The following is a 12,546-nucleotide window of genomic DNA, read 5'->3' on the forward strand; positions in this document are numbered from 1 at the left end:
TGCTCACATATGAAATGTTTTCAACAGAGCCTCTCCCCACACCTAACTGAAAAAAAATATTCACCCAACTTATCTCAATTTGTAAACTTTTTTACATGGCCATATCCTTCAGAAATTCAATTGGTCTATAGTCCATAGATTAAATAAGATATCATGAAAATAAGCAATCAAATATTTAATGCCTACATTCAAACTATTATTTACTATATTGTCAATGCAAAGATACATTTAAAATAGAATCATTAAGCATTTCTGCTTAAATGTATGCCCAAATGAACCTGATTTGCAGGCATCAAAAAATAGTATGTATTCATCATATGTACACTATCAATAATAATTTTTCTATAACTTGAATGCCTTTATGCTCTTACATTCTAGAGTTTACTGAAAATGATGAGATTTTTCCCAGACAGCTAATTTGATAATAGTCCCAAATTTAGTAGGAAATTTGAAAACTTAATTTTCTTGTCATGTTAATAATGTTTCAGTCGATTTGATGGTATTAATACTAACTAATTGTCGGTTGTCCATAATGTGGTGGCATGTGTGTTGCTGTAATTTTGGAAGGTATGTCACTGGTGTTTCAAATACCAGTAGGGACATCTGAAGTGAATAGATTTCAACAGACCTTCCAAAATATAAACAGGATGTGACAAGGAATAGGCTCTCCAGTTCTGCTGAATTCTCTTTTGAAAGCCTCATGGATAACATGTAAACATAGTCAGGTACTGTAATCCTCATGAAGAGAAGAGAACATTATCAGAGATCATGCAAGAAGATGAGACCCTCAGACCCATAGGAACTCAAAATATGACTGAACAAAATCTGCCTTCTCTGGAAGGAATAAAGCCTTCAGGAACAGTATTTGCTGGTTGAGCACAACTCGAAATGAGAAGAGCTGCAAACATTGTTTGATAATCAGAACTTGAAATGTACAAAACACAAATCTACAAAAATTGGAAGCTGTCAAAAATTAAATGGAACACATAAATATATCAATATTCTAGGTGTTAGTGAGATGAAACAGATTGTTATTGGCAATTTTTAATCAGAAAATAAAATGATTTACTCTGCTGTGATTGATAGTTTCATGAGGAATGATGTTGCATTCATCATCAAAAAGACATTTGAAGATCTATCTTGAAGTATAATACTGAGTTTAATAGGATAATGTCTATCACCATACAAGAAAATTAACTCAATACAACTATTATTCATATTTATACGCCAACCATGAGAGCTAGTGATGCAGAATTGAAGAATGCTATCAACATCTTCAGTCTGAAACTGATCATATAATCAAATACATTGATAATTATTGGAGATTAGATTGCAAAAGTTGGAAACAAAGAAGGAACAGTAGTTGGAAAATCTGGTCTTGGTGATAGAGATGAGGCTGGAGAAGTCATGAGAGAATTTTGTAAAAGCAATGACTTCTTCCTCTAAAATACTTTTTTTTTCAACAACACAAGAGGTGACTATACATGAGGACTTCTCCAGACAGAATAGAGAAATAATATTGATTATATCTGCAGGAAGAGACTAAATATCACCAGAAAAACCCTGGCCAGGAGCCTGCTACAAATCAGACCCTCAACTGTTCATGTCTGAGTTCAGGTCGAAGCAATAGAAAATCAAAACAAGTCCACAAGAACAGAAATACAACTTGAATTTATCCCATCTGAATTTTGAGATCTGCTTTGCTACAAATTTTCTGGAAAGTTGCTTCAAACTCAGATTTGCTGCATAGAACACAAATGACAGAAGACCGGATGAGCTGTGGGAGAGCACCATTCATGAAGAAAACAAAAGGTCATTAAGAAGACAGGAAAACCAGAAAAGATCAAAGTGGGTGTCAGAAGACACTCTGAAACTAGCTCTTAATCATAGAGTGACTAAAGCAATTGGAGGAAAGGATAGAGTCAAATAGCTGAAGAGAAAATCCCACAGGGCAGCTCCAGTCGACAAAGTAAAACACTGTAATGCGACATCCGTAGGCCTAGCCGTAGAAACCCAAAGAGGAAGAGCACCCTCAGGAGGTCTGCCACCGAAAGAACTAAAGAAACACTCTAGCTCAAACGTGCAATATTGAAAAATTCTACGGGCAAAATATGGAATGGTATAAAATGCATCAAAAGAAGGAAAGTGCATACTTACTGTGCCCAAAAGAACGAGTCAAAATTGAGCCATTTCAAGAGGTAGCACATGAGCAAGACCCAATGGGACTGAAGAACAAATGTCAAGCTGTACTGAATGTGTTAGCCAAATTGAAACCTTTCAACAAGCTGATGCAGCACTGGGAGCACTCACACATCTCTGCCAGAGAACATGGAAAACAGCTATGAGAGCTGCGTGGCCAATGAATGGGAGCGGCGTATATGTGCACATTCTAAAGACAGGTGACCTAACAGAATGCTAGAATTCTAGAACAACATTATTGCTGTTGCATAGAAGTAAAATAGTGACGTTCTCCCAACAATGATCACAGCAGTAGATAGACAGGGAGCTTCCAGAGGTTCAGGCCAGATAAAAAAGAGGATGTGGGACAAGGGATATCATTGCCGATGTGAGATGGATGTTGGCTCAATGCAGGGAGTGCCAGAAAGATGTTTACTTGTGTTTCATTGACCCTGGAAAGGCATCTGACTGTGCACAGTATAACAAACTACAGCTAGCCTTGAGAAGAATGGGAATTGGAGAGCATTTCATTTTGCTCATGTGGAACTCGTACAAAGATCAAGAGGCAGTTGTGGGACCAGAATAGGAGGATGCTGCCTGGTTTAAAATAAGGAAGGGTGTGTACCAGGGTTGTAGTCTCTCACCGTGCTTATTCAGTCTGTATATTGAGCAAACAGAGTAGTCATACCATACAAAGAAGATGCGGCAGCAGGATTAGAGGAAGGCTCATTAACACCCATGATACGCAGATGACACACCTTGCTTGCTGAGAGTGAGGAGAGCCTGAAGCATTTGCTCGTAAAGATCAAGAAGTTCAGGATTCAGTATGGATTTCAGCTCAAGGGAAAGAAAACCCAAATTCTCACAACTGGACCGAAACAACACATCGTGATAAACGAAGCAAAGATTGAAATAGTCCGGGATTTTGCCTTGCTTGGGTCCACTATCAGTTCTCTTGGAAGCAGCCGCAGTCACACTATCAGAGGACTTACTGCCCTGGGCAGGTGTCCTGCACAGACCTCTTTGAAGTGTCGGAAAGCAGGGAGGCTACTTGGAGGACTAGCATGCATCTAATCCTAGCCATGGTATTCGGAGTCACTTCATATGCCGGTGAAAGTTGGACGTTGAATAAGACAAAAGGAGAATGTTTTCATTTGAATTATATTGTTTGCAATTAATTATACTGAACCCCAGAAAGACCACGGCCTGCCAAAAGAACCAACAAATCTGTCTTGGAAGAAGCACAGACAGAAGGCTCCTTGCAGAAAGGAAGGCAAGACTTCCCTCACATGCTTTGGAGAGAGACCTTCCTGGAGAAGGGCGCCATGCTTGGGAAAGTAGAGGCTTAGTACAGCACAAGCTGCGTAGATTGGTGGCGGCCACAGAGGGCCCAAGCACCCAGCAGCCCCACAAGGCGTCACTAGGGGTCAGAATTCATTGCAGCAAGTTTGGTTTTACTTTTGCAATAGAACAGAGAATGAAAGTTGTTTATTCAGTTGCCACAAAGCAAAGATTTGTATCTTGGTGAGATATATTTTTCCATGATTATTTTACAAAGATTTCTATAGCCTTGAAATCATTTGCATTTATTTTCTTTCCTTTCTCTGTTTCATTTAACTTCAATGATACAGACTAATTCTTTATAAAAACAGATATATACTAATAATACATTAGATATAGACATACTGCCATAATTTTCTTATATTAAGAATTACTCTGAAACATATTGTTGTATATAAATAGAGGAGCTTCATTCTCATTTTATTAAACTCTATTTTTTCAGGAAATATTCTTTTTAATTTTGAAGTTAGCAATTTATCCATCAATTATTAAGATTCAACAGTGATGTATTTAAAGTTTATTATTGGATGAATCTTTGCTTCTTCAAAGCTAAACATTATTTTTAAATGTAGGACAGATGAATCATATAGCAATGTTTTATGACCAAATAATTTGAATGTGAGTGTTTCACTCTTTTTATAAATTCTTAGAGAACATAAGGTGTATTAAACCTCCTCAAATGTGCTTTTCTAGAGGTACATCGACAAAGGAAACAGAACATACACATGGACTCCGGTTAATGGAACAGATTACAGGTAATTGATTCTATGTATAAAGGAGGATTTCCGCTCAATCTTTCTCTTATTTTTAATAGGACTAAGATTTAATCTTTTAATATTTAATTTTTCATCTTAAGTTACTATTTTTTAAAAACAAGGTTACAGAAAACTTTATTAAATAACAATTTTTCTTTTGATCCTTATTCAAGGTCAATATATATATATATAAACTCAGGGTCTCTGTCTTTTTTTTAAAGTTTAATTAAATACTTTTATTAGGGCCTCTTACTTCTCTTATTGCAACCCACACAATCATCCATGGTGTCAAGCACATATGTACAGATGCTGCCATCATCTCTTTCAAAGCATGTTCTTTCTACTTGGGCCCTATATATCAGCTCCTCATTTTCCCTGCCCTCGCCCACCACCCTCCCTTATGAACCCTTGATAAGTTATAGATTATAATTTTTATATCTTACATTGCTCTCTGTTGCCCTTCACCCACTTTTTTGTTGTTCGTCCCCCTGGGAGGGGTTTATGTTGATACTTGTGATCAGTTCCTCCTTTCTCACCACTCCCTTATCCCCCTGCTGTCTCTATTCTCATTGTTGGCCCTGAGGGGTTTATATCTCCTGGATTCCCTGTGTTTCGGGCTCTTATCTGTAGCAGTGTGCATGTTCTGGTCTAACATGTAAGGGAGAATTGAAGTCATGATAGTGGGAAGGAAACATTAAGGAACTAGAGAAAAGGTGTGTCTTCATCTACTCTTAATGCGCTTGAATTGTAGAAAGTAATTTCTCAAACTATTTGTGACACATCCACATTTATACAAAATATAACAAAAATGTACAAAAATAGATTTTAAAAGTATATATAATAATATATAATTTATCAAGTATTCATGAGTGGGGCCAAAGGGGAGCTGATACCAAGGGTTCAATAGAAAGTAAATGTCTAGAAAATAATGATGGCAACATACGTACAAATATGCTTGACACAATTGATGTATGGATTGTTATGAGCTCTAAGAGCCCCCAATAAAATGATCTTTTAATTCAAAAAAAGAGAGAATATAAAATACACACTTGTATTACTAAGCTCTATGTGCATAAAATTAGTCTGTCAATTGAAGTGCACTTATCTAAATGCTTATTTTCAGTTTACGTGACACACTTGTCACTGGCCGGTAACAGCAGTTTGCAAATAGACTCAATCCATGGACCGCCTTTAAGAATGACGGGTACCGATGATTCCACAGCCCTAGACTCTACGTTGCTGGAATTCCTTTCCTCCAATGATGATATTCTTCTTCTTTCTTTGCCACTTGTTTAAATCTCTGTTCTACAGTGCTTCAACTTCTCTGAAAACAATTTGGAATTTGCTCATCTAGCACTTAGACTATCATATTTTTGCTTTCTAATCGTTTTTTTAGTAGCCCAATTCCAACAATCTAGCGACCATTCAGTCCTGCAATCCATCAAGCCTCCTACCTTTTCATTGTTGCTGCCCCTTGCATATCTGTGCACTACTTTTATTAAAACATAAATTCATTGTGTTGTATTTTCACTTTCTTGCAAACACTGTCAACTTTCTTCATCCTTCTCAAGTTTATTAAAAAACTGTTTGACAAAGTCGCAATTCCAAATGAATCCAAATTATTACCAACCTCCCTGTGTGCCATGTGGCTACAGTGACTGAAACACAGGCCCCCAGCTAGTGTATCACTACAGTCCATGAGCGCTTACCCAAATCGAATCAGTGGTACCTGGAAATCTACAGGCCAAAAATTGAGAATGCCTTAGGTAACTGTTAATTACTTCTCTTCTCTCTTCAAACTTTTAACAATTTTCCACCCATTTTCTTTCAGGCAGAGTGTTTTACTTGCATGTAACTGTGAAAAATATAATTTATCATGCAAGAATGTCTACCATCCCCATAATAGCTCCTTGTCCCTCCAGCCCACCTCTAGGCCTATTTTCTAATTCCTTGTATTTGAGTCAAACTGTTCTGTTCACAAGTAGCAGTTTAAAACAAAACATTGCATTTAAGTTGATGGAAAAAATAATATATTTTTTATTAATAGTATAATTTTATAGAGATATATCATTTGGTTGAAAAGGGTGTTATATTGCATTTAATTCAGTTCACTTTCTTTGCACAAGTCACAAAAACATTGTATAGGCTTCACCATCTTGATCGTCACTCATTTTAGAAGAGTTTCATCTTAGCTGGAAATAAAACTCCCTCAGTCTATTGCTTTTATAGGGAGCATGTCAGCAGGGCCGGCGGAGGATGACAGTATCAGCAACACAAGATGTTGGTGAAGATACTATCTGGCTATCAGTAGAAGAAATAGCAGTTGCCTTGAGATGGAAACAAATTAAACATAGCTATTATTTTTCTATGGAATGTATTGGAGATAATAACGATCTGAGCCTTATAGGGCAACGAAATACATGTCATATAATAATTGTCAACCAATCTTTTCATGATTTTCACACTATTTTTCCTGATCCATGAGTTGTGTCTCACATTTACAGAATGGCACTCTAGCAATTGCATGATGTAAAGTTATCGGTTTTAATTAGAAGTTTCTCTTAGCAATAAATGCTGATAGGGTAATAAAAATGCCCTAATTTCCCTTGAGAGGAGTTTGTACAAAACAATCTTCAAATGTTTGATAATTCTGCACTGCACTTTATAAATGGCAAGAGAATCAGGAAAGGTCATCTTCTGCCAGACTAATTGCCCTGCTTATTTTAATCTTCATTTTTGCCATCACTTAATGGAAGTTACCGATAAAATGAATGTAGAGATCTTCATTAAATCTACCTGACCTTTCAGTGACCTTTTCCTAAAAGGGAAGTCTCTGGCTTCCTCTGTGATGGAGAAAGATTTGAGGACCTTGGTAGCCAGCATCCACTCAATTCGCGCCCTTGGCGGTTTCATTACATGATCAGTTAACCCCTTCCCTTCTTCCTCTTCATAGATTGCATTTTTAAAATGTGTCTTCTTATGGAGGAAAATGGGGGTTTTATAGTTAATTGTCCACCAGCAATATGTCATGAGGTGACCGTTAGAACGTATATCCTTGAGGGCTGAGAAACATGAACTGAGGACGTTCAAAGGAGACCCCTGCAAAGACCCGAAAGCTGAAATTTGCATCTTTTCTCGTGCCTTGCTATAGTTGGGGTTAAGTAGCAAGCATAAATGTTCAGTGACTCAGTTGGAGCCTCTTTGGGGGTAACGATCCCATTGGTATTCTTAGACATTTCTCCTTTTTTACACCCAGTGCTTCAAAAGTTTGTGTATGCTCAGCAACAGTGAAGGGCATTTACAACTGGATGTGTACATTTATTCTCATTCATTATGCCCGTGCATATATATTAGCCAGTGTGAGAATATAGCGATTTACACAGAAGTAGTTGTGTTGTTTGAAATATAATACTTTGAAATCATTGAACTGCTCTTATCTACCGTGTGTTTTATGACTTGACAACTACAAACTGAGTGAGATTGAGGTGTACTCGGCTGCTCAGGTTTTGAACTTGAGCCTCCATTATGACGACGTTTACTGGCAGGCTTGTCTGCAAGCCTTGGTGTCTGAAAATTCTGTATTTGCCTGACGGTTTGAGTGAGAACTCTCCTCCAATTTGCACATCTGCCATAAGACGAGAAAAGCAAATGACTCCTAAACAGTTACCGCACCCTCGATGTGTTTTCTGCAGACTTACAGTCTACAAAATAATATGGAATTTTTTAAAGCGCGTGATTCAGATGACTTTATGTAGTCTATTAAAGTAATGACAATACAGTAAAGCCTGTGGAATATGGAAACCAATTAGAGAAGGAAAATTCACATATTTCCCTTGAAATAAGTGATACAGAAGAGGTAAAACCACACATTATGAAAGACAGAAAACCTCGTAAAGCCTGGAACAACAAGGCAGTCTTATCCAGTTCCCGCTCTTAAAAGATTCGCCGTAATAATAGTTTTTCCATTTGAAAATTTTAATAGTGCTGTGCCTCTCAGCAAGCATTTTAACCTTTTATAAAACATATTTTAAAAGAGGTATCCAGTTGTTAGGGTATGTTTAGTAGCAACCCTGTGAGGACGGCGCAGGGTGGACAGTGCTCAGTGGGTTTTACATGGAGGCCAGTTCTGAGCTGGACCAGCCTGATGGCACCTCATCGCGGCTCTGTTTTCCTGTCTCAAGTTTCAGAGTTATAATATTCTGGGAATATAGTAGGGACTCATGGCATCTTCTCCATAGCTAATTCACAGGAGCCTTTGTTAGTTTAATCTCATATGTTTCTTCTGACTTCCTGTACTGTCAATTGCTGGGCGGCAAGAGCAAATCCAGTGTTTGATTTGCTGAATGCATTTTCGTGTCAAAGTAACATGTCTTTTCCTTCCCATGAGGAAGGTCTTTGGGTTTTCCGTGAATTTGATGTGTCTTTTTCTTTTCTTTTAAGGTATGTTTCATTTTTGTTTGTTTGTGTTTATGCTTCTCTTGTTTCTATTGCAGTTTGGCCTTGGTATTACCAACCTACAGTTTTTACTATATAAAAGCCAAAATAGAAGAGACAATAACTCAGGCCAGATGTAAGTACTGTGAAAGTGACTTCAGGGTTCCTTGTTATCTCCTAACATCAGATATCTTAATACGTCTAGACTTTAGACTACCCGAGGCTTAGCAGGTAGTGTGACCTAATCTGCAGCAATGATTCTAACCCACTCCAAACATGCAAGGAACAAGAAGTATTCTACCTGGATAGAATATGAGCAGGTACTCGGTCCCACTGGCAGTCCCCCCACCCTTCCCTGCCTTGCTATGTGCTCGTAGAATCATTGCAATGCTGTGTCCTCTGTTGTTGTTGGAAGGGCCTGCAAGCCACCGTGAAGTGTTTCACATGCTGGTTATTAACATAGTCTTTACTGGTGGCTTTGTGCTGGTAAAGCTTTACCTTTTTATTTTAATTTTGCTTTTGGCAGGAATAATATTGTGCTTCACATCTTTTACTTTGTTTGAATAAATTAAATTGAGCTAGTCTCTGGCTTGGGTGTAGCGATTAACTTTCTCATGTCTTTTTTTTCATTAAAATTCAACTTAATGGTTAAATAACTCAGATCAGTTGCTTTTTAAGCATCATTTGGAATGTGGAATAATTCTCACACCAGTGCTGCCTATTTCAAGTCATTGTTTTATTTCATTTGATTTAGTGAAGTAAAATGACCATCATATCCTTTGTGCTTTGCTCAATTATGACTAACAAAGATTTTTTTGTTAGGAAGAAAGAAAAACACAAAACAAAAAAAACAAATATATGAAACAACCAAACTAATAACACAACAAAACCCCACCTATCTTTTACTCCTGACCGTAAAGTAAATTACATTGTCTTCCATTTGTTTCTTTCGTGTTGTCCCCCTACTGGTTTGCATAGTACACTTGGTGCTTCAAACATTATTATTTCGACTTTCACTTAATAGATAGATATGATGGTCTTTTACCAACCAATAATTTTGCATGAGCTAGTTCTTCACTTGAAAAATGAGGGGATAATGAGTGGATTCTGATTCTGGAGAAAGGCTGCTGTTTATAGGCCCGCATCATCGGTATTGTACATACATTATTCACATTGAAAACCAGACCCTTGAAATAACTGCAGTCCATAGAGGGTACTCTAGCAATAATTGACAAACAGATTTCCTGTCTGCAAAAATATGTGTCTTCTTTTCAGACTGCAACTGTACAGAAATGAACCTTTGATCTATGCACAATATTTTTATTCAAGAAAGTCATTGAATAAAATAGTTTGTGACCCCCTTTGCTTTACCCTCTTTTTCCCCCCTTGCTTTCTCTTTCCGATGGATTTTCACAGCCAAAAAGGGCAAAATGAAGGGCAAGTATTCTCTTGTTGCTCAACTTCTTTCTGTTTTAATACACTTGGCATTTCCACTGATATTTCCATTCCTACTGGACATTGTCCTCTGTGTCTCATTTGCTAGATCTTCCCCCGCGATCGCTCCCGCCAGAGCAGCCAAAATAAGGGAAAGCAATTGGCTTGCATTTTCACATTAATTTCAAATTGTTTTTTTCTTAGAGTTAATTACTTATTTTTGAACATTTCTGCTAATTGATATCTTAATATTTAATATAGTCTTAATTCACTACAAGTATTTACGGCTTTCTTCATTTTTACTACAAGAACACTCATAAATGTTTGAGATTGCCTTTTGAAATAAAATGCTTCTGGTGTACCATTGATAAAAATCTATTTTTTCTTGGTTCTGGTAAGGCTAGTAAATGAGAAAGCAAAGTCATTGCATTTTCCTCTCATATAATTATCATATTCCATGTTCAGAAAATAAAATGCATTATTATATTGTAAAACATCATTATTATTTGTGAAGAATAAAAGGCCATTATGTTGATTGAAATTTAACTTAGGATACATTTAGTCTATTTAAAATTTTTCCTATTAGGTAATTCCTTCTGGTCAGCATAGAACGTTGGGATGTATACTCTGGATCACTTATCTAATTCTATAACATTATCTTTACAGATTCAGAAACCCTGAAACCAGATAATTTTGAAGAATCTGGCTATACATTCATAGCACCAAGGTTAGTTTTCTTTTCTTTCTTTCTTTTAATATCTTGCATTGGGTGGTACATCAATATCAGCTCCGAGTTTGAGATCAGAACCGTCCTGTTAGCAAATTATAAAATGGGATAGAAAGGGAACTTTAAACAGGAACAAGAACCTAGTCATTCATTCAATTACTCTTCCAGGTACTTAGTCAACACCAGCTGTGTGTGAAACAGTGCGCCAGCACAGGGCTACCAGGGTGAATAAAACAGGCATGTTCTTGTTGTTGTACGGTGTCACTTATCTTCCAGCTCCAGTTTGAAGGGGCTCTTCCCTGCAGAACTTCGGGTGGAGTTGAACCTCAGAGTGCTCTGTTCGAAGTCCTGCACTCAGCCAGTGTGCCACCAGCTCAAGAAAGGCTCGATAATTCATAAGGTTCCTTTTAGCAAAACACATTTTTTGACTTTATGGACATCTTTGCCCCTGAGATGTACCTTCTTGGATTTCCTTTAGGGTCGGACATGGCGAGCACTCCCACTTTGGGCACTTTTGGGCCTTCTCTTTCTTCATAACACACTATTCAGATTTTCTTTCTCCGGCGGTTGATTCCGTCTGTTTCATGAACTTCAATTCTCCTGCTTTTCTTCAAACTCTTCAGTCTATACATATACCAAAATATGCCCATCTAATTTTTGCTTACAGTTCAAGATGATGGCTCCCAAATTACAGATGGACATAATGTTTACAAATCGAGACAGACATAGGAATGTGGTTCATTATAACATTCCACTGCACTATAGAAACCAATTATATACAAATAGGTTATATATATATGTATGTATATTCATTTTCTGACCTCTTGCCTATCCCACATATTTCCATATAAGGCCTTCATGTCTCATAAACTAGCAGAACTGTATCTTTGGGGTGCTTTAAATAATGTATCCTATATGTGTATCCTCTTCAGAAATTGCTCTTTCTGTTACATCAGTGAAGGAAATACTATCGCCTTATTTGCCCATTCTTGTAAACTTTTCTTTTTTATTCAATTATCAAACCTGTTGAATCCATTTCAACTCAGAGTGGCCCGATAAGACGGGATTTTCCAGGTTGTAATCGTTATAGAAGTGAACTTCCATGCCATTCTCTTGTGGAGCTGCTAACGGCTTCGAACAGCCAACCTTTTGGTTAACAGTCACACACTTATCTATGGTGCTATAAGAATTCTTTCAATCAGTTATCAAATCCCACCCAGTCCATCTCAGGGGGATCAGGTCGGTTTACCCAGCTGTCTTTGTCCTCTTACTAAACGACTACACCAACTTCCTGCCCCTCTCTGTTCAAGGGCCCCCCTTTCCCAATCCAGGCTCCATTACATAACTGGAGATCGCTTCTACAACAATGAGCAAAGCAATCGTTTTTCTCATAAGTTACTGCTCAGCGGTAGCATTGTCTTGCTTTCAAGACAGTCCTTAATTTACAGCACGGTCTTCAGGTCCAGGATTGGTGCTGCAGCCTCTACACTGTTAGTCAATGGCCATCAAACTACAGGCAGCAGGTGGGCTGTCTGTTTTATAACCTATATTTTGATGGAAACAATATCCATTCATGTATGTATTTTCTCTTCTTTTTTACAGCAATCCTAGAATTGAATAGTTAGGGCAGAAACATTGTGGTTTACAGATCCTGAGTAATTTATTTTCTGGCCTTTA

General features: G+C 37.5%; 1 protein-coding gene across 2 annotated transcripts in view; it reads left to right on the forward strand.

Annotated features, from left to right (window-relative positions):
* The window catches only part of CACNA2D1 (calcium voltage-gated channel auxiliary subunit alpha2delta 1), a 496,866-nt gene that overhangs the window by 440,602 nt on the left and 43,718 nt on the right, over positions 1-12,546 (forward strand). For both annotated transcript variants that reach the window (XM_075558477.1, XM_075558479.1), the window contains exons 21-23: positions 4,213-4,274; positions 8,768-8,844; positions 10,809-10,869. In XM_075558477.1, coding sequence (XP_075414592.1) covers positions 4,213-4,274; positions 8,768-8,844; positions 10,809-10,869 — 200 coding nt within the window. The remainder of the gene's footprint in view (positions 1-4,212; positions 4,275-8,767; positions 8,845-10,808; positions 10,870-12,546) is intronic.

The sequence above is a fragment of the Tenrec ecaudatus genome, chromosome 9 (assembly GCF_050624435.1).
Source record: "Tenrec ecaudatus isolate mTenEca1 chromosome 9, mTenEca1.hap1, whole genome shotgun sequence".
NCBI classification, from domain to species: domain Eukaryota; kingdom Metazoa; phylum Chordata; class Mammalia; order Afrosoricida; family Tenrecidae; genus Tenrec; species Tenrec ecaudatus.